The sequence below is a fragment of the Rhodnius prolixus genome, unplaced genomic scaffold (genome assembly GCF_049639745.1).
Source record: "Rhodnius prolixus isolate KJV_2025 unplaced genomic scaffold, Rpr scaffold_8, whole genome shotgun sequence".
NCBI lineage: Eukaryota > Metazoa > Arthropoda > Insecta > Hemiptera > Reduviidae > Rhodnius > Rhodnius prolixus.
In genome coordinates, this window is record NW_027411593.1 from 4,277,072 (window position 1) to 4,300,002 (window position 22,931).

General features: G+C 36.5%; 2 protein-coding genes across 3 annotated transcripts in view; one reads left to right on the top strand and one right to left on the bottom strand.

Annotated features, from left to right (window-relative positions):
• LOC141450729 (lachesin-like) overlaps positions 1 to 22,931 on the top strand; it is a 338,800-nt gene that overhangs the window by 272,425 nt on the left and 43,444 nt on the right. For both annotated transcript variants that reach the window (XM_074121461.1, XM_074121462.1), the window contains one exon: positions 16,280 to 16,429. In XM_074121461.1, coding sequence (XP_073977562.1) covers positions 16,280 to 16,429 — 150 coding nt within the window. The remainder of the gene's footprint in view (positions 1 to 16,279; positions 16,430 to 22,931) is intronic.
• On the bottom strand, positions 204 to 7,459 carry LOC141450723 (proline dehydrogenase 1, mitochondrial-like). Its single transcript, XM_074121438.1, has 2 exons — positions 7,237 to 7,459; positions 204 to 2,017 (listed from the first exon to the last, which is right to left on the bottom strand). The coding sequence occupies exons 1-2, from the start codon at positions 7,347 to 7,349 to the stop codon at positions 289 to 291; spliced, it is 1,842 nt and encodes a 613-aa protein (XP_073977539.1). The 5' UTR covers positions 7,350 to 7,459; the 3' UTR covers positions 204 to 288.

Genomic DNA, 22,931 nt, shown 5'->3' on the forward strand with positions numbered 1-22,931 from the left:
TGAGTTTCCTTTTAAACTCTTGTTTCCTTTCTCTTATTCGTACATCTTATTTGATTTTTTTCACTCTTACCGCTGCCGAGTCCACTTGTGGGTCCCCAGTTGGGGGTCTCAATAGAGATCTCAGTACAGAATCCGCTTTACTACCTTAGTTTGTGATGCTTAATTACTAATACTTCTAATTGGTAGGATTCCAAAATCCAGTGACCAATAAAAGACGTTTATTTCTAAAAAAATAATTATACAAGTTCAATGTTGATTGACCAAGTTGATTGAGAAATCAATGAAATCTCATGGGTGATGGAAAATTTGCCCTTTTACAATTCTTCTCGTTAATTCTTTACGCAATAGTCGCTTTTCTTTCCTCAGTTTTTCCATAATACTTCGATTTTCTTTGGCCCGACGTGAAAGGTACGGTATTACATCTAGTACTGGCCCATAGGGGACATATTTATAGGACGTGTAACCAGCATTGCCAAGCGGAAACGTTATATAATCGCTCATGCCTAACAATTGTGCAAAAAAGATTACCTTATCCTCTGCGTGGACATCATTTATCTCCATCTGTTCAATAACATATCTAATCGTATCCTCGTTGTGGGAAGCCACCATTAGCAAAAGTTTATGTAGTTGTCCTGCATCTTTATTGCATCTAATTCTATCGAACATATTGTCCACGATATTATAGTACATCTCGTTTGTTGCCTCATATGATGGATTTGTAGGATCTGGATAGCCTAATTGTGCGGCCCGCTTACGTTCTTGTTCTATATAAGCGCCGCGTACTAATTTCGCACCGAAACAGAAATTCTGTCGTTCAGCTTCATCCATATGTGATTCAATTTCCTCGAAGCATTCCTTTAAATACGATTGATATGTATTGAAAATGATAGCTTTCTTTTTATTATATCTGTACATCATTTCCATGGCGATTCTGGAGATCGCCGGTTGAAAGTAGGATTGTTCAGCGTCGATCGTTACGTAGACATTGTTTTGCTCAGCTGCCTCGATTACGCGATTCGTTCTAGCGATCATATTTCTGAACATTTCTTCCTCATTTTTATTAATTTGTGTAATCAATGGCACCATTCTTCCTTCCTTTAAACTGGGTATTCTAAACGTCTCGCTCAGCTCCTTGTTCTCGTTCACAATACCATACCATGGGAATATGTTTATAATGCCATCACTGTCAGCTTCCACGTTTTCAACAAACTCATCCACATTTTTTATACCAATTTCAATGAGTTTCTTTTTTAATAAATCTTTTGTTAACTTTTGATGTATAACTGTGCCAGCTGAGCCAGTAATCTTCGAAGCAAAGACCCTAGCTCTTACAATGATCTCGGACAATTGAAAGAGTATCTGCGGTCTGCCTAAAGCCGTCAGTTTCATGGCCACTATACCTTGCGTGTCTTTGTTAGCCATTATTTCAATACTCTCAATAAACGCTTTAGCATTTTCATCGCAAATCGCTTCACTTTCATAGAAAAACGTTCTAGCACTGTGCACATTCTCTCGTCTATCGGCAAACTCTTCATCCGGTTTATATTGTACCAATTGACCACCGTATTCTTCTTTACCAAAATCTTTTTTCTCTTCAGCCGAAGACTTGTTACCATTCATCTGTTTCTTCACAGCCTCCAAACTATCCATATCCTCTTCAATAGAATAATCTAATATTGAATGTACATTGTAATTATTTAATAGACACAATTTGGTTTCTGCTTCTTCTCTATTTTCACCAGCCACAAAATGACCAAAAAAGGTCATCTTCATGAATGCAGAAAATAGTTTTTCACCTAGAAATTTCCTACCATATTTGGTCAGTGACTCAGAATGGGTTACGATAAAGCCACAAGAGCACATCATGAACACCAGATAGGCTTTAACCAGCTCTGAAGTGGTCTTATATTTAAATGCAGCTTCAAAGTCTTCAAATCTCAGATCAAGTGTGTCCTTCTTCTCCTCTTCGTCGTGACTAACCATACGATTCCTCTTAGACGTTTCACTCACCGTCAACCTGATGAGTAAACTCTTTTTTACTGTAAATTACATGTAATAATTTTTTGGTCTCTAACCATAAATTAATTTATACTATATTAAATAATGTGTTCATGTCAAATTTTCTATTTCCACTCTCACCGGAAATATCCGTATATTTCCGTCACCTGAATACCAAAAATGGATTTTAGAAAGTAGTTTCCGTTTTTGTGTGTGTTTGTGTTAACGGAAATCTCTAAAACTGATAATCAGAGAAAAGCGAAACTTTATATTTTGATTGGGTCTCACTAGAGGGTCCTAACCTGTAGCTTGATCGATCGAAATCCATCCACCGGAAGTGCCAATTTACAAAAAAAAATCAGCTTTTATTGATTCTCTCAAAAGATTTTCTTTTAATTCCGTATACTTATTAACCAGTTAAGCGGTGGAATTTTAGTTTTAAAAAAACCTCCCCCCGCACAGTGTGCGGAATTAAAATCACGACAATGACGTGTATACACGTGTCGAACGCAGGGCAAAACAACCACAAGTTTACAATAATCGTAATAGTCACTGTGCAAGCGACTTTTTCTGCAATCTCTCTGGGGGGCTTACAGATTACCAGAGCATTCTGTGCTCATTCAAAAATCTTGCACCGCCATTGCTCTAGTTAACTAGGGACGCGCAAGAGCTTTGCACAAGGAAGAAAAGAGCTTTTTGAATTCTGTGCAAAATGAAATCATGCTCTGAGACTGAGAGGTCTGAACCTCTATCTAAGGTAAAAAAAACGGGCATTGCACAAGGGGTTGAGAGCTTCTATTTGTGTGAGGTAATTCCCCAATCTCTAATGCGGAGACCAAACATGTACCAACCACTTATCATTTGGCTGACTTCCACCACCCCAATACTTGGCAGTTCTATTGGTAAGATAAAGGAAACATCACACCAAATAATATTCTTTCTTTTTTTTAAATCTTTTATTGAAATTTGCGACTGCAACGGCTTTTGCAACAAGCAAATGCGATGTAATATAGTGTCTTGAATGAAGATTGGAGAAGGCACCCAGTGGCGACACTCCATTAACGTGAACAGAACCACTATACTGTTCTTATGAGGAGAGTAGATCGCGGTGCCATCTTCTCTTCCAATCTCCTTGGAGGATTACCTTGGTAATGTGGAAGAAGATATAGTGTTCAATTAAAGGATTAGGATGAGCTGCTGTAAATAATATTGTTATTGTATTTTTATTAAAATTTCGAGTTTTTTGTAGTTAATGGCAATTTTATATTTTTTCACAACGAGTATACACGTCGAATGCATCGTAATAGAGATTTGGTTTGACGTGTAAAAAAAGTAAAGTAATCGCCTATTTTTTCAGGCGGTGCTTAACGTCCAACTACCAATTAGGTGTCGTGTACGGAGGCGACTAGCAAACATACTTTACTGTAAATTTCTTTTATTAACCTCATTAAATAAAAAATTCAAGGCTTAGAGACCGGAGAATCGAACCCACTAAACCAACAATACATCTTAGCTTTGCGGGTCTAGTATCTTATCGTGTGCTATACACGTCAAACTGGTTAATTATACATAGTTCAACGAATCATTTATTTAAATTGTTGTTTCCAGGATAATTTGATTAAGGGAACTTGGAAGTTAGTTAGGTTTTCCTCCCGAATTTTCCATTTCAGAAAAATGTGTAAACTAAAATCAACTATTAAATACTAATTAGGAAGGAAAAGTGGAAAGTAAAACATTACATTTGCGGGCAATTATTTGCTAACCGGAAATAACGATTTGGTCCAAAAATGAGAACTTTATTAATTTAAATCTTCTTTTTTTTTCTATTACAAATTGGTGCTTCGGGAAAATTTCACGAGAAAGATTGCGTTAGCATTTCCTCCAAATTTTCGTGTTTTATTTCAATGTATTGATGTTCCCGTAACTTTGTTTCATGTCCATTGTTTGAGAAAATTATTGCTAAATCCATATTAACTATTCGGGGATAAATAGTTAAGCTTGTTGGGAATTAACTAACAATTTCACATGGAATTCTATATTTGTCGCGTCTCTCCTTTAGTAACAGACAGACAAACGGGAGAGACCACTTTGTACGTTGACCAATTGTAACTATTCCAGTGGAATTTGTGGAGCAGACTGTTTAATTACCAAGTGGTAAACCTATTTAGTTGGTCTGATGCTGCAGTTCTCGCTCCCTTTTTAATGAGTAGAGAATTATAGGGATTAACCAGCGTTCACTCTAATATACGTACCGTTAGCCTACATCAAAACGGCTTTTACTGTTTTGGCTTTACTTAATTTTTTTGATTTATTTTTGTTTATAAAACTTATGAAAAATTATACAATGATGTGCTCAATTTAGTTAGGACAAGGGTAGGCAGCCTTTAGGATTCGAACAAGCCCTTGGGTATAAAAAGAAATCCACAAAAAAATAATCCCGAAGAGGGCACCTTTGAACAGTTTTAATTTCTCGCCAAATATTTAAAACATTTATGATTGGTAATTTTCTCCATATTTTCGTGGAAAACCTGTTGTATAATTGACAGAATTTCCGCTTCGTTTTCCATTGTTTTGTAAAGTCCAGAATTGAGGAATGTTTTAATTTTGTAAGGTGGAAGTACCTAAAATTTTTGTTGCAGCTTTTGGAAGTGTATTGTGAAGATTTGTAGTGGGGACAAGGTGTGAAGTATTGTTAGTCCCCATATTAACATTTTGGAATTCGTATTTTTGAAATCTAGTATTTACAAAAAGTCTAAATGCTTGCACAAAAAGTGTTGGATATTATATTTTCTTTTATGGAAGGAGAGGGGGCCCCATTTCTACATCACCAGTTAAAATGTGCCGCCCTAACGACCTGCAAGTTTGTGACTTTTTTTTTTGTTTAATCGCAGAGAAGGGGAAAGTGGGTCCGAAGCTACTACATTAAGAAGCGCATCAAACCCGAATATTTTGTTCAAACTTCCTAAACCCATCACACTTCGGGTACAACATCCCCGAACTGAGTCATTCTTGATTTTTGGAACTAGATTTCAGTGGTTTAAAAGAGAAAGTAATGTAGTAGTGAGAGAAATAACTGATAGAAGTTAGATTCAGAGTAAAGTAATATCATTTCTTTCTATTTTATATTGTGTTCAAAGCTACCCCACCTGTGGGGCAGGATATTAACATTTGACACAAAATTTTGTAAATTAACATAATATAGATATGTATGTAAAGTACCACAACTGTTTATTGATACAGATCTGTTAAGAAGACTTGAAAGTTGTAGAAAACAAAAAAAAAAGGTTCAATAATACAGATTCTGGTGCGCACTCTGTGAACAGAAAATGTAAATTCTGTTCAAAAATGTGCCCCCCTCTCCCTTACTATTTCACCCAAAGCAGAGCGTGCCACTCAACCCCAGTTACGACTCATCGATTTTGCACTCACTTCCGTGTTTAGCGCACGTTTAAAAAAAAAAAGCTGGCTGGCCTGTTAGCTAGGAGTAAAGATCTTCCAACACGATTTGTGGGAACGTCCCAGTGCTATCACACGTCACAGGGTAAGGACAGAGTTGTGATTATTGCCTTGCGGTGGGGTGGGTGGGTGTTAGTTTAGTGGTTACGAAGTTCTTGGATATTTTGTGGGTGGCAGATCGCGCCGGTTCGAATCCCACGTGTAGCGACTTTTTTATTTAAAATACGAGGGTCGTTTGAAAAGTCCGTGCAAAGTCAGAGAGATAGCACTACTGGCGCGTATCGAGGTTATGTTTAGTTAGTAGCATCTCTTGGAAGAACACACACCAAGTTTCAGCCAGATCGGTCTATTTCTTTGTGTTTGGCATTCGTTTTAATCGAGGAAGTCGAGTGATTTTCAAAAAATGGACGAAAAAGAATTTCGTGTGTTGATTAAACACTACTTTATGAAAGGCAAAACGCCTGAGAAGACTAAAGAGAAGCTTGATAAACATTATGGTGACTCTGCACCTTCGATTAGAACAGTTTATAAGTGGTTTCAAAATTTTCGGAGTGGCCATATGGGCACAAGTGACGCTGAACGTTCTGGACGCCCTGTTGAGGTTACTACTCCAGAAATCATTGATAAAATCCATGATATGGTGATGGATGACAGAAGAGTGAAGGTGCGTGAGATTGCTAGTGCTGTGGGCATCTCGAATGAACGGGTACATAATGTTTTGCATCAACATTTGGGCCATGACAAAGCTATCCGCAAGATGGGTGTGTCGCGATTGCTCACGCTTGACCAAAAACGAAATCGTGTGAAGTGTTGCAAGGACGGTTTGCAGCTGTTCCAGAAGAATCTGCAGGACTTTAAGCGTCGTTTCGACACTGTGGATGAAACATGCATACATCACTACACTCCTGAGACCAAAGAACAATCTAAACAATGGGTTACCAAAGGGGGAATCTGCGCCAAAAAAGGCGAAGACCGTTCCTTCGGCCGGAAAGATTATGGCGACTGTCTTTTGGGATTCGCAAGGAATAATCCTCATCGACTATCTGGAAAAGGGTAAAACTATTACAGGTGCATATTATTCATCGTTATTGGACCGTTTGAAAACCGAGCTGCAAGAAAAACGCCCACGATTGGCCCACAAAAAAGTCCTTTTCCATCACGACAACGCACCAGCTCACACCTCAGCAGTTGTGGTCGCAAAATTAATGGAAATAGGGTTCCAACTCGTTTCACATCCCCCCTATTCTCCAGACTTGGCTCCCTCGGACTACTATTTGTTCCCCAATATGAAGAAATGGCTGGCGGGAAAAAGATTTTATTCAAACGAGGAGGTGATTGCAGAAACGAATGGCTATTTTTCAGACTTGGACAAATCCTATTATTCGGAAGGGATCAACAAACTAGAGCAGCGTTGGACGAAGTGTATAAGCCTAAAAGGAGACTATGTTGAAAAATAAAAAAGGTTTTCCCCCAAAAATTAAGTAGTTTTTATTTTTGCACGGACTTTTCAAACGACCCTCGTATGTGCTCCTCCCTTTTTTTAATGTTATTCCCAAAGGAACAATATTGTGGTCTGAACATCTAGATTAATTAAACTGAACAGTATATTCCGGGGACAGAGAGAATCGTCTCCAAAGGGAGCCACGGGACACGCCCCCGAATAATGAGAAGGTTTCCCAGACATGCGAGAGTGCGGGGATCATGCGAAGTTCCTGATCCCGAGCCAGATTCACCGAGCAGTCCCAAGATAAAAGGAAATAATTGTACAATTTATCTACTTACGCTTTCAGTAACTTGGGTTTGATCGCATTATACTTAGTTTTATACCCGTAATTGGGATTTAAATACCATCTTAAGTTTGTACTTCTCAGCTTTGGCAACAAACTTCTAAACATTGTCGTATCCCTAAGTTTTTAAAGTGAATCCATTCTTTATCCCCCCCCTTTGTTTTATGATAAATAAAAGCATTAATGTATCAATTTTAATAAAGTTTAAACTTTGGCAAAAAAACATATGAAATTTTAGGTTAAAAAAATCGTAAATTTTTATTGTAAAAAAGTCGTATTGCTATAGTGAAATTAATTTTCATCTCTTCTCATTATAAAAGGAAAGTAAAGCGATCATGTCGAATTTCCGTTTTCACCGGAAGTGCCCGTTTTTTAGATTCCCCAGAGTCCGTCTTTTAAATTTGCTATCATATGGAGGCAATCCAAAAAAACCTAATGATAACAAAATCGGGGAGATACAGTTTGGCATTATAGTTTTGAATCTGACGTCTACATCCACTATTAGACCACAGGATAGCTAAAGGATCAAAGAATTCATTACGATAAGCGAGGACTGTGACGCATCGCGCGCGGTGGGGGGGGGGGAAGCGCCGCCATTTTCAGATCATTTTGCTGCGTATCGAGATTTGCGATTAGTATAACTTTTGACTCGGAGAAGCTACGATGTTCGTTTAAGTTTTAATCGTCAGCTGTCGTCACAATCTATCGATTGTATATAAAACATTAGTGTAAAATAGTGACAGTGAATATAATAAGGTGTTAGAATAAAAAAAAATATCAAAAATATATAATGTCGGCCTATACGCGTCGAAAAGCCAAAACCAAATACAGAGATCGTATACGGTTGGAAAGGGCTTCTCAAGAACAATCGAATGGTAATAATAAAAACACCTTATGACCGAGTCAAGCTGTGCCGTCGGGAACGTAAAAGAATGAATGCGGCCGAGCGGATCAACGGCGGTGTCCAGTACATCTGCAGCTGGGGCGGTTGAAATTATGCAAGTGGATGATGAAATCGCTTCTACATCGACAACGGACTGTGTAGGCATAGATTGTGTTCGATTGTCGATTTGTTTCCTTGATTTCATCCTAAATACATAAATAAAAATATTTTATATATAAAATATAACCCGTTACGTAAACGTATTCACGTACAACACACGGCCGGGTCCATGACACAGCCACTGTTTTTTTGTAGAGAAAATAGTGTGTATGTCCGGGGACTACAGTTTTAAATTATAAAAATTGTAGCAAAACTGAAAACTTTATATTTTTATATTGGAGTCTACCGGAATTTCCACTTTTCCAGAATAGATTTTCGTCTTTTATAAGAAAAATTTCTGTGAAAGGCTTCCCTCCAAAAAAAAAAGAATGCCATTTGAATAAAATGAACGGTTTTTCTGTCCTACATGCATTTCACAAAGGGCGGTTTAAAATGACTTGATTTCAATTTCAGAGTTTTCAGGAAATTTCGAAATCTATAGGAAGTACCTCAATTTACTCAATTGATTTCTCTCTCTCTCAAAATTTTGTATTTAAATTAACAGTTTTTGCCCAGAAAAATTTAATAAAATGTTCCTAGAAGTTTTTTTTTTTTTTTGTCTAGCTGAACTTGTGATTTTAGTAAGTGGAAAGACAGGTTGAGACATGTTTCTACATGCTTGGATTGGTTGCAGATAGGTAGATACATTACTCCTTGATTGTGTAAGAGTACGTTTACAATGGAACTGTGAGTATAGATGATAGCAGAGATGATAACTGAAAGAGTAAAATATAATCGCTGATTAGTGTGCTCAACGGAGATTTAATACATGCAACATGTCCGAGTAGTGAAGAAGAGTTTTTATGTTCAGCAACCACGAAATGGTATATTTAAAAATAAAAGATGTAGAAAATATTATCATGTACATACCATAAATAAAAAAACGAAGTACTTTGGGCGAATTTCACTATTTATATAAGGAACATTCGACTATAGAAAAAATAAGGTCAAAGTTAAGAAAACGGAAAAATTGTCATGGAAATCCTATAACCATAGAAGAAAAACTAGTGATCACTCTTAGGTAAGTAATGGTTTTAATGAGAAAAAACAAATAAATACTCATGAAAATAAATGTAAGCACGATTTAAAAAACAAAATATTGTTTAAAAGTAAATAATAAAATAATAACAAAAAATAATGAGTAAGGACAGCACTAAATAATTTTTCTACGTCCATTTTGAAGCTCCGATACTGGAGTTCAGCTAGCAGAAAAATGAAAAATTCAATTCTATCATCTATGCTCGTTTATAGCAGCGAGTATGAGTCACTAGTCGAAGCTTCGTTGTGCACGCTCACATAAGAATGTACTAGGTTATTCTAAAAGCGCTGATGCAGCTACTCCTATCATCTCTGCTATCATCTATGATGCTCACAGCTCCGTTGGGTACAGTAAGGGTACGTTCACAACGGAGCTGTGAGCATGGATGATAGCGGAGATGATAGCAGTGATGCATCAGCGCTTTTAGAATAACCTAGTACATTCTTATGTGAGCGTGCACAACGAAGCTTCGACTAGTGACTCATACGCGCTGCTATAAACGAGCATAGATGATAGAATTGAATTTTTCATTTTTCTGCTAGCTGAACTCCAGTATCGGAGCTTCAAAATGGACGTCGAAAAATTATTTAGTGCTGTCTTTACTCATTATTTTTGGTTATTATTTTATTATTTACTTTTAAACAATATTTTGTTTTTTAAATCGTGCTTACATTTATTTTCATGTGTATTTATTTGTTGTTTTTTTCCAATAAAATCATTACTTACCTAAGAGTAATCACTAGTTTTTCTTCTATGGTTATAGGATTTCCATGACAATTTTTCCAAAGTTTTCTTAATTTTGACCTTATTTTTTCTAAAATATAGTCGAATGTGGGTGGACCCATCCTCACATATTCAAAAAAACGATCCGGATAATTTCTAAGTTCCATATATAAATAGTGAAATTCGCCCAAAGTACTTCGTTTTTTATTTATGGTATGTACATGATATTTTCTAAAGCGTTTTTTCTTTAAAATATACCATTTCGTGGTTGCTGAACATAAAAACTCTTCTTCACTTCTCGGGCATGTTGCATGTATCACAGCTCTGTTGTGCACACTAATCAGCGATTATATTTTACTCTATCAGTTATCATCTCTGCTATCATCTATACTCACAGCTCCGTTGTAAACGTACCCTTACACAGCAAAACCAGGGATCTCTCTCTCTCTCTCTCTCTCTACACAAAAGTGTTTTCTACTGTTCGTGTTTCGATTTTGGAAAGTAAATGAGAAAGATATGAGAAAGAATTTATTTTATTTTTATTTTTTTGTAAAAGGGGCGCGACGAACAGATGGGACTTGCATGATGGAGCATGCAAAAGATACTTCATTCTTTCATTCAAACATTACACAATGTTTACGCAAAATTAAGCCGGAAATTGAAAAGCCGAAAAATTAGAAATAATTTTTTTTTATTTACTTTTTTGCTAATTTACTAACAAACTCATGAAAATATAATTTCCTAATTATCCTCAAATTCATAATTTTTCCATTTCTTGTTATGGTTATGATTTAGCAAAACGTTGCCCTTAATATAAATTTAAAAAAAAGTAATTTCAACTTTTTTTTCTGCCCTTTGTTTTAACAGTTATTTTAGGAAAACCTGGCTAAAGAAAAGGCCACTAATTAATTTCCTCGCTTTTCATCTTTATTGTTAATTTTTCATTTTATTTAATTTCCTCCTTTTTTTCCCCCTTATTTATTCTCGCGTAACTAATTTCCGGTACGCCTAAAAAGTTTCACTTTTGACGTAACGTTATAGTTTTAAAATTAAGGAAACAAACTTGCCTCTGTATATATATATATATATACGTATGTACTTATGTGCATGTAAAGTAATTTAATATTAAGTAGCCAAAGTTATGATGAAGTTTAGTAACTAAGCGAGCTTTTTTTTGCCCTCCACCCCACCGCACCTCTTTGCTTGAAGTTTCCATCCCACGCATTCGTAGTTTGGTAACTTTTTATTAAATAAACAGGAAGGAACATTTGTTTATTAAAAATTTATCAAAGAGAGGAAAACAAACATTAGCGTAAACCCTGGCACTTTTTTCTGCAAATACGGAAGTAGATTTTTCGAGCACAACAAATTCATTGCCTCCTCCTCCTCCAGATTAATGAAAATCAGTTACTTGGTCCATAAGCTTGGAGGAGGCTCTCCTAGAATAGATCAGATTCTGTGAAAGAAGTTTAATCATCGCGACCCTGAGTGATTTTTGTGGTGGCACCCATGAATTTGTTACACCCCACTACTGTGTGAGCACTTCCTGTCCAGTCTTGGTCTGTTCGGCTAGAACGCAGAATTGGAAAGTCTGGTGAGAGGTGGCTGGCTCCTGGACCAGGAGAGTATCACGTGGTGGAGAGAGTTTTCTTCCTCGGAAGAGCAGATACCTTGAGCCAAACTTGTTTGCTTCTGATACTGACACCATCCGAGCAGTGGATGTTTCATCTTCTTCTGGACAGAACTTTTCCAGGCTGTCCTCCTCCCTTCATTACAATGGCCACTCTGCCTCTCCAGCAACTTTTCCTCAATTATACCTCAAAATACTTTACAAAAACCAAAATTAGGTCCTGTAAAACTGCTACAAACCACGATCCTTCCCAGATCTAGCCTTATTATTCCCCACTGTATCCGCCTAGGTACCCCATTTGAGAATGACCTTGTTCTGGCTACCAATTATTATCAATAGAATTTGTGAGGTGTCACCTTTGGGCACCTAAATTTGTGTGTGGTGAGGATTTATGTGTTTGTGTTTTTAAAAAAAAAATATCCCAAAAAGCGCAAGAAGAGACTAAACATTATATTTCAATTAGGTCCCTCTAGAGCAGTGATGGCGAACCTATGACCCGCACAAGCTTTTTCACTGACCCACAAATAGCTAGGCAACCATTTGTTTGTTTACGCGGGTTGATTTAGATTTTCTAATTGTGTGGATAATTTATATTCTATCTGTATTTTTTTCAATCACTCATTTGACACAAAACCAATGCTATCTAATAACCTTTAGTTTGATCAATACAGTTCTGAAAACGCAAACGACGACAAATACTTTTGTAGTATTTGAAATAAAGCAAAAGTGTTTACAAAATATGTCAAATAAAATGTTTAATTTTACTCATATTTTGTTGGTTAAAAAAAAAATCGACAACCCAAAGCAAATAACCATATTTAGATTTTTCTTCAGATAAAACACACTTTTGTAAGGTTTTGTTCAGCTTATGTTTTGTAAAAAAGAGACTTCCATAGCCACTTGTTTCGTCCCGTTTTACCCAGTTAAGCCAACTGAATTTTAAAGATGTTTAGTTTTGAAAATATTCAGTTTAAAATTTTTTTAAACTGAACTCTTGCGCAAATGGACATTAGTGACCCAAGAGCTAGTACTAAAAAAAAAAACGAACCAAATTTGACCCACGTCTCAAAAAGGTTCGCCATCCCTGCTCTAGGTTATCACCCGGAAGTCACTTAGCAATCATAATTCCTGTACCGGAAACACCTCTTTGACTGAATCGAACCTCTTTTTTTTAAAGATTTTCTCTTAACTCTGAGCTGCACATTTTATTTATTATTATTTAAAGCTATCTTTGAAGGAAAATTCTATAAAAAGAAAGATCTAGGGGAGTGTGGGTGGATAGAGCGCTCTCTCTCTCTCTCTCTGTCTGTCTGTCTGTCTCTCTCTCCCTAAAGAGTCCAAGTCGTTGGAACTTCCTGTTTTCACCATGAGTGAGCGAGTAAAATATCCATAACATCGTAAACTGTTTTAAAGTAGTAAGAGTTAGGACGATTGGATCTGTCAGCCAACTGTCACAGGACGTGTATTCCAGCAGACACCCTGAATCCACATTCGCTCGCCTCCAGTCATGTATTTAGGGCTCATCCTGGCGTTAAGATTGATCTATTCACTAGCCCACAGCACACTGACATAGTTATGGTAGGATCTCCGGGTTAACTAGATTTTATACATACATTTAAATAGCGTTCTAGGCGGCGAAGTTTTTTTTTAAAAATAAAACGTGAATCAGCTGAAAAGTAACTCCTCTCGTCGCCTTGTGGGCGGGGCGCACTGTGTTGAAATAAAATTTTGATTTTTTTCAGCACTGATAACGTAATATTTATAACTTGTTAACGGCTGAATTTTTTTTTTTTTTTTGCAGGTTTAGACATGCACACTTTTCAAAGCGTTGTCCTAATATATCTTTGCCTAATTATGTGCTATTAGGTGGACTAGCTTACAACCAATTTTTTGCTGCTTTTTAAAAATGCGTCATTGTTTTCGTATTTATTTATTTATATCCAAAAGCATTGTGACGTATCGAGAGGAATCAATTTAAAATGATTTGCTGTTTGGGGTAGCAATAGTTGTTTTTTTACCTCGAAGGTTGGACAAGTCGATTGGTATTGGATATTGATCGATTAACCGAACAAAAGAGCTGACCCTTCTCAAACTGTTCAGGAAATCGTGGAGCTCTGCATTGTGAGTGGTTTAAAACCTTATAAATGGTATGAAGAGAAGAGGTGCCTGTAAAAGGGATTAAATACATACCTAAACTATCTTTTTAATACAAATACCAAGTTTCAATATAATTTAATTATTAATCTACAAACTGTGGTACGAATTAATCATGTAAAAGTTCACGCCAGATCTAAGCTGAACTGATTGTAAATTATTTTCATCGGTTTGATAAATTATTACGAGCAAATACGTAAGTATAATGACTGATCGTATAGTAAAATCAGGATAAAACTTTTTTTACTATGATGGGCTTTGGAAAAAATTTAATATGGGGTATCCATCAGGATAAAAGATTTTTCCCAACTCTCTATCTGCGTCATATCCTGTTTAGAATTTAGTGAGCCCGCTATCTGTGTCGTCCCTCTTTTGAATATATTCATAAATTTAACCAACCCCTCCTCTACTCAGTCTTAGTCGTGATGGATCATCTTTAAACCACTTACAATGTATTCAGTATGTTCAATGTATTGATTGATTGATTATTTATGTATTTATTTATTAATTTCTGTTTCCAAAAATATGGTTACCACAAAAGTTGGAATTTCTGAAGGTTTTTTGTTTTTCATCATTTTTCCAAGATTTCCAAACCAATCCATGAATTTTCCATCAATCTAAGTTAGGTAAGGCTTTGTTCTTTACAACAGAATAGATCGGCAGCCAAAAATTTCACTTCCGGTACGAAAATATGCAACTTTCTAAAAAAATTATAAAGATTTAATTTGATTTTTATGAGGGGTGGAAAAAATGCTAAGATTTCATTTTAATTTTGGGTAAGCGTTAATTTGCCCCTGGCTTTTAATTAGTTATGTGCTACGCACAACACTGGTGTTATTCCATTACTGTATACACAAAACGCCGTGCTCTTAGCTGTACTGTGTGCTATAGGTAGAAACAAATGTGCCTTGGTCTTCAATTTTATACGAGTATATTATATAAGGCGCCACCAGTAGCCGAGCGGGTTAGAGGCGAGACCTGTAAAGCTAATGTGTATTGTTGGTTTAGTGGGTTCGATTCCCCGGTCTTAGGCCTTGGATTTTATTTAATGGTTAATAAAAGGAAATTTACAGTAAAGCATGTTTGCTGGTCGCCTCCGTCCATCTAATTGGTAGTTGGACGTAAAGCCCGCCTGAAAAAATAGACAATTACTTTACTTGCTTTACTTTTATATATCATATTATATTGAAGCAAAACAAGCTAGGAAATAAATCGTTTGGAAATACCCAAATATTGTAAAATATTTGGGTACATTTATTTATTAATAATTAATTTCATTATTGTTTGTAATTTATTGTAATGGCCTAAGCTTTAATAATATTTTACTCAATAAAGCTCTTTTGCTATCCAGATCGAGTAATAGGATTCACAAAAAGCTCACAAAATGTAACTTCCTTTCGGTGAACGCACACAAATCAAAAAAAATCAGCAGAATTCGCCGCACTTGCGCTAACTTTGTGGCTAGGGGAAAAAGTTAAAGAAAATCCATTTTCTCAAGTAAGCAAGAAAGAAAAACAGTTGTCCAACTAATTTTCACCAGGAACATTACTTAAAATTTTACTAGCTCCCGTTAAATACTTTTTAGATGAAGTTATAAAACCAAATTACTTCTAATTCTACGCTACCAAGTAATCTTACTTGATGTATATACTTAGATTTATTCTTGTTTTACTTCAATTTTCATGATTGTTTCCATTTTATTATTTTCTCTCGATTACTCTCGGAATGAAAAGTGGTTTTTCCTTTTTCTGTTATATTTTCCTCATTCATATAAACATTCGAAACTATTTTTCTTACATTTTTACAATTAAAGTTCTAGAACCACCGGTACCTTGGTCTAATTGTGTTAGTTACAATTTCTCTAACTTAGAAAATTAACTGATTACAACTTAGAGCTTAATTTTCTCACTTTCTCTTTTAATCTTAAGGAAAAACTGATGAGGAAACTCACTCGATTCCTGCTTTCCATTTAGTAAAGATGTGTTCCAATCAGCGAATTACAGCTATACATTCAGTTCTCCTAAAGGGTGCCTAAGAATTGTACTTTATAAGTAACCCTGCCAATTCACTATTTCCCCAGAAGACTCCCTATTCTACGTAATTTCCTTGGTCGAATGTTATTAATCATTAGGCATATCGATGCGCGTACAAATTTATGGAAAATTGGAAGGTGGGCAAAAAAAAAAAAATCTGCTAAAAATAAAGAATTAAAATAGTAAACTTCCGGTTATGCACTTCCCATCGAACTGTAAATTACGCACTTACTTCCGTTCATTTTGTCCTTGAAGATATGCTCTTACCAACAACTCGATTGTGTCACTCAGAACGCCGTCTTAGTTTACAGCCTTTACAGTCTTACGAGTTATCACCAGCGCCAACAAACATGGGCGTGATTAAAAATACAGTTTTACTTATTTCTCTTGAATTATTTACAATTTTCTCTCTTTCAGTCCCGCCGGACATTGTTGATCCAGGCACTAGTTCAGATTTTGCCGTCGATGAAGGCAGTAACACAACGTTACATTGCCGTGCCAGAGGACATCCGAAGCCGAAAATACAATGGAGGCGAGAGGATAATAATTTTTTGTCTAATACTGGAGGTAATTAACTTTTATATCTAATAATATGAATTGAAAAGATTGGTTTAATCATGTATATAAACATGTCTAAACATGCAAAAGCATGAAACTATTAGCTAATTAAAAAAAAAAAGAAGCCAAATGATTCGCTCCAGTCAGTTTCCTAAATATTATTCATCGTTATTGGACCGTTTGAAAACCGAGCTGCAAGAAAAACGCCCACGATTGGCCCACAAAAAAGTCCTTTTCCATCACGACAATGCACCAGCTCACACCTCAGCAGTTGTGGTCGCAAAATTAATGGAAATAGGGCTCCAACTCGTTTTACATCCCCCCTATTCTCCAGACTTGGCTCCCTCGGACTACTATTTGTTCTCCAATATGAAGAAATGGCTGGCGGGAAAAAGATTTTATTCAAACGATGAGGTGATTGCAGAAACGAATGGCTATTTTTCAGACTTGGACAAATCCTATTATTCGGAAGGGATCAACAAACTAGAGCAGCGCTGGATGAAGTGTATAAGCCTAAAAGGAGACTATGTTGAAAAATAAAAAAGGTTTACCCCAAAAAATTAAGTAGTTTTTATTTTTGCTCGGACTTTTCAAACGACCCTCGTATATGGTTACTTTTTCTCGGTAATAAAAGTTCTGCGGTTATTCTTATCATGAGAATTTTTAGTGCAAATAATTTTATTGGCAAATTTTAAGTGGAATAAGTATTTACAGTCGACTCTCGATAATTCGAATTTTTCGATAATTCAAACTCTACAGCTGCTAACTTCGGTAAATCGAAAAAATTCAGTGTATTTCGATGCGCTCGATAACTCGAACTTCTTTTCTTAACGACAGGGTGAGAGAAGGCTCTATAATTCGAACGAGGCCGCATGCCCCTCTTTATAATTCGAATTTTCCCTAGTAATGTTTAATTTTCATTTTCCGTTTACTCATTTCCTGCGAAATGTTTCCCTCCTTTCAGCCCAGTTTAACTTTCCAATTCTCTTTCTTAGTTTGTCACGATGGGAAGTACGTCTCCCTTACTGTGTCCCACAAAGAAAACAGTATCGCGGCCGTGAAAAGTGGTTCGAAAAAAGAAGATATCGCCAAAACTTTCAATATTCCACCATCAACGCTTTCTACAATTCTAAGTCACTGACTAAGTCAAGCCACATTGTAACAAAAAACTGTTCTTCATTTTTTAAATTAGGTACATATGTATATTATTATTTATTGAAATGTTAATACATATGTATTTTTTTTGTTCTTTTTTGTCGTTTTCATTATTTTTACTTTTTTACTTGAGGCTGTATATGTCTAAAACTTAGGTAAGCTCATACGTATTTTCAATATACGTATGTATACATATATACATAATAAAAACTCTTAATAATTCGAATTTTTTTTCCCTTCTTGATAATTCGAAGTCTCGATAATTCGAATTTTTCTTGTAGTCCCTTAGATTTCGATTTATCGAGAGTCGACTGTATTTCAGTGGGAAGCAGTGGCTTAACAGAGACATTATAACAATAAAGAAATCAATATTTTCTTACAACTTCTGAAGATTGTAACTCACAAAAAATGTTCTTCAAAGTCCGATAATTGAATCAGATTTAATTCAGTCGAATTAAACTGAAATCTATAACCTTACATTGGAAGCGCCAGCCCTCTACAACTCCCCCTGAGTAGAGATGCACAAAACGTTCTATCAAAAATCAAGGAAGATTCTCGACTTCTTCTTGATGTAACAGTCTCCCCCCAAACGGGGTAGCAACCACCTTACAACCTTCCCCTTAGCTCTCTGGAGATGCTTTTCACCTATCTTGCCCACTATAGATAGGCATAAAGGTTCCATTATGGGCGCTCTTCTTGACTACATCTAACAAGGTCACAACAAAAGCAGCAAAAACCGGCTCCTAAATGATCGTGTCGTTTGCTTTGACTCAACGGAAGGAGGGGTTAGTAAAAGAGAACTTTCTTGGCAATTGGCTGGCCTAAATTAACAAACAAACCTCTTAAAAGCCATAATTCTTCAAGCACTATAAAGTGGAAAGATACTCCTCGGATCCAAATCCAGAAAACTCCGCTACTTGATCCTAATAAATTGTCTCCTCTATGAACTCTTCCTCCTCCACCAACTCACCAAACTTTGAAAGCCAATCATCTCAAGACCAGAAAAAAAAAACTTCGCCACTGTTCCTTCATCGAGAGACACCCCCATTTATGGGTCACATCCAAGTAGAACTAAAACTCAAAACGCACCAAACTTTGAAAGCCAATCATCTCAAGACTAGAATAAAAACTTCGCCACTGTTCCTTCATCGAGAGACACCCCCATTTATGGGTCACATCCAAGTAGAACTAAAACTCAAAACGCACCAAACTTTGAAAGCCAATCATCTCAAGACTAGAATAAAAACTTCGCCACTGTTCCTTCATCGAGAGACACCCCCATTTATGGGTCACATCCAAGTAGAACTAAAACTCAAAACGCACCAAACTTTGAAAGCCAATCATCTCAAGACTAGAATAAAAACTTCGCCACTGTTCCTTCATCGAGAGACACCCCCATTTATGGGTCACATCCAAGTAGAACTAAAACTCAAAACGCACCAAACTTTGAAAGCCAATCATCTCAAGACTAGAATAAAAACTTCGCCACTGTTCCTTCATCGAGAGACACCCCCATTTATGGGTCACATCCAAGTAGAACTAAAACTCAAAACGCACCAAACTTTGAAAGCCAATCATCTCAAGACTAGAATAAAAACTTCGCCACTGTTCCTTCATCGAGAGACACCCCCATTTATGGGTCACATCCAAGTAGAACTAAAACTTAAAACGTACCATTTCTTCTCCATTTTTTACGAATCATTATATCCCAAAATTACATGTTACCTAATCTCTGAGCCCTTTAAAAATAAATAAATAAAAAATGTAACAAGTATATATATTTATACTTTATTTTTATTCAAGAACTTATATAGAGGAAACACAATTGTTTACTTATCGATCAATAAAAAGAGCAGCACTTATCGTTTGTGAAAGCAATATAGTCTATTCTCTCTTTTTGGGTGTGTATGTGTGTGTGTGTAAGTGGGGCGAAGGCTAAGTTTTGTTGGGCAGGGGGTAGACTTGGCTGATTCGATTGTAACCCTAGCAAGGGCAGGAGAAGGGGTTAGGGAGCCCCTAGCGGCTTACACATTCCCTAAGGGCCTTCTTCTGCTTCAATCTGCAGCACCCATTCCGCTGCAGAGATGGGATGGTTAGAATGATATCCTTTCTCGTTCTATGTCTCCCGAACGACCGACCAACCTTTCAATTTTGAGAGCGGATCTTCCTCGCTCATACTCACCAATTTAATATAGTAAATAAAGCGGACAGTTCCTTTCATTTTTATATATTTTGAAACACACTCAATTCAATAGAAAGCATAACTTTCATCCTCCTATTTCCGATAGTACTCTTTCCTTTAACTTGTCTTTCATCTAGGTAATGTTTACCATGCATGGCTAGTTTATTTCTTCTTGTCTAACTTTGTCAACTGGAATGTTTTATCTCCGGATCTTCCACAAGATACCCATTGGAGAAATCATCTTCTATAAACATCTCATTTTGGCTAAACCATTTTTGTGCCCATTAATTGCTAGCCCGTCAGTTTCAGCATCATCCATCCGTCTAAGACTAAGGGCTTAGGGAAGGACAAGCTCCAATTACCATCAGGCATGGAGGAGCTTATCAAGAGTTATACGAGGAACTGGAGGCCGACCCTAATCTAGGCCTGCCTTCGGATTTCATGACTCCCAAATATAACTTTGACAAGCCTTTTTAAAGTCTGTATTGGAGACCGGGAGGCTTGGAGACGTGGACCCCCCCTAGTGATGGGAGATTCAATGTGGTATACTGATGGCTCCAAAAAACGGAGGAGGGTGTGGGAGCGGGAGTGTACGGGGTGAAGCCGAAATGTAGGTTTTCGGTTAGCCTAGGGCAGGGGTCAGCAACCTATTTTAAGTAGAGAGCCATTTCTCCTTAAATAATTTTAATAGATCTTACCAAGAACCGCAAGGATGATAGTGTCAACAACTCTGTAGATCATTTGTATTCACAAATTATTATTTTATGATATTCAATAACATTTAAATGTTTTATATATTTATTTTCACATATTGCAAAGTAAATAAACAAATAAATAATAACTTAACGAAGGAAAAGGCAGCAATCTTACAATATAAATCGAGTACTTTATTTTGATATTGTTAATTCTATTCAATTTCGAACCTATCACATTTGAAATTATTTTTGAAAAATACCTTTAATAAATGGAATTTACCTTCGTTACAATAAATTTAAAATATACAATATATTTTGGGCAGGCTGAAGAGCCACACAATCTGGATAAAAGAGCCGCATGCGGCTCGCGAGCCGCGGGTTGCCCACCCCTGGCCTAAGAAAACTAGCTACAGTTTTTCAGGCTGAGCTAGCTGCAATTAGGTTCTGCGCTACCGAGATTAAGGGGCGAGAAATTATTAATTCTAAGGTCGTAATTTTCTCGGATAGTCAGGCTGCTATACGAGCTATTTAGTTCCTACCAGGTCAAACTCAAGACTGGTTTGGGACTGTCTGGGTGCCCTGAAGGAAATTAGTGACCAGAATAACGTCTTTCTGGTGTGGGTACCTGGTCAACTCAGGACATAAGGGGGAACGAAGTGGCAGATTTATTGGCCCGGGAAGGCTCTGCGGGACACTTCTTTGGCCCGGGCCCTGATTTGGGGTTTCGAAATGTGTTAAGTCTGCGACCATTAACTTATGGGTGCAGAGTAGGGTCTCAGGAGTGGTGGCTAAGCCTCCACTGGGCCGAGACAGGCGAAGGAGTTCATTGGAGGCTAATCGCCGAGGCTGACTGCAGAATTAATCCGTCAAGGCCGTGTGGGGCTATAAGGATGATTGTAGCCCTATTAATAACTGGCCACTGCAGGCTCAGAAAACACATGCATCGCACGGGCCTGGCAGATGATAGCCTTTGTAGGTTCTGTCAGGAAGAAGAGGAAACGGCACTGCACGTGTTGTGTCAGTATGAGGGACTTGTCTGGGCTGAGGATGTTACTTCTCGGGGAGGAAAAACCAAGCCCTGTGAGCTGTACCCAGCATTAAGAGTCTGATTAAAATGGACAGGTCTGGAGGGTGAGCTTTAGAGTGAGGGGAGCCACAATAGATCCAAGGGAGGTCGCAGTGGCGTAGGTCTTGAGGCCGCCCTAGTTCAATCTATCTATCTACGAGTATCTATCCGTCAAAGATAGACGGGTATGTGTAGTCTTCTTCTTTTCCATCTTAGCTTTTAGCGTACACAGTCTTCTAGAAAGATCAACCTAGGTCTTCTACGATTCAACATCATAAAAGAGCTTTTTCTTTTTATTAGTTTCTCCTACTCTTACTATAGAGAAAGATAGTATTGAAAAGGGTTGGAAAAAAAAAATACCTACCGTATTACCCGGCGCGAAAAATCAATTTCCCAAATTTAAGCACGATCGTTTTTTTGAAAGGAAATAAATAATAACTATAAATTCCCCTGACAATTACAAAACAAAAAGAAAAATTGTCCCAGCGGGAAAGTTTGGCAAGCTGTCCAAGTTTTTCCACAGCAAAACTAAAACACACTCTCACTCAATCGTAAAGAAAATTTAAGTGGAAACTTTTCAATAGAATATAAGTTGGCCGATCAAGTTTTAGTAAAGTACCATCGACAAACATGTTTGTTTTCTGAATATGATAAAATAATAAAGTGGATTAAATAAAGAATACAAAAAAATTTACTCGGATTTTATCAAATAAAATATGTAATAAAAAAATATTATTTTAACAGTTTTTCAAAGTTTAAACTTATTTTTTTTCTTTTGTTAAAGCATTTACGGGCATTAAACCCATATGGGCAGTAAACAAGCTTATAAAAGTCTAAAAATAAAACAGCGCTCGGGAAAATTTATAATTAATTATTTTTTTAAAGAATAATTATATCAAACATGAATTTTTTCAGCTTTAATTTGGCCAACAACGTTTTCCCAAATAACAATATAATAAAAAGCTAAAAAAAAATAAGGTAATTTTGACAATAAACTGAAATTTGTTTTTCATATTTTAAATTACCATAACTTTTGAAAAACCTAACCGATTTCAAAAAAATTTCTTTTGTTTTATTTAGGAGCTCAAATACTATAAAAATATGCAAAAAAAAATATAACGTTCAATTTGAAAAAACAAAGTTGGATGCTGTATCTCGAGATACAAGGGTTTAAAAAAATGGGTCAATCACTGAAAATAAACTAGACTAAAAATGATTAAATACGTGTTTTTTATTTTTTCGAAATTTCCCGCCGTTAAAAAAAAAAGTGGGTGGAGCATATAACTCTGGTCACCCTGTATATACAAAAAATCTTTAAAACAAAGGATGGATAGCTCGTATCCTGAAAATGGATATTTTTTGGGGGGGAGACTTGGGTTTGAAATGATGGATTTATTATTATTATTTTTTAAA

Coding starts and splice junctions, on each gene's coding strand:
- LOC141450723 (XM_074121438.1), bottom strand. CDS start 7,349: ATGTTTAGAAGTTTGTTGCCAAAGCTGAGAAGTACAAACTTAAGATGG. Junction 2,018..7,236: donor AAACCCAAGTTACTGAAAGC/GTAAGTAGATAA, acceptor TTTACTCATCAG/GTTGACGGTGAGTGAAACGT.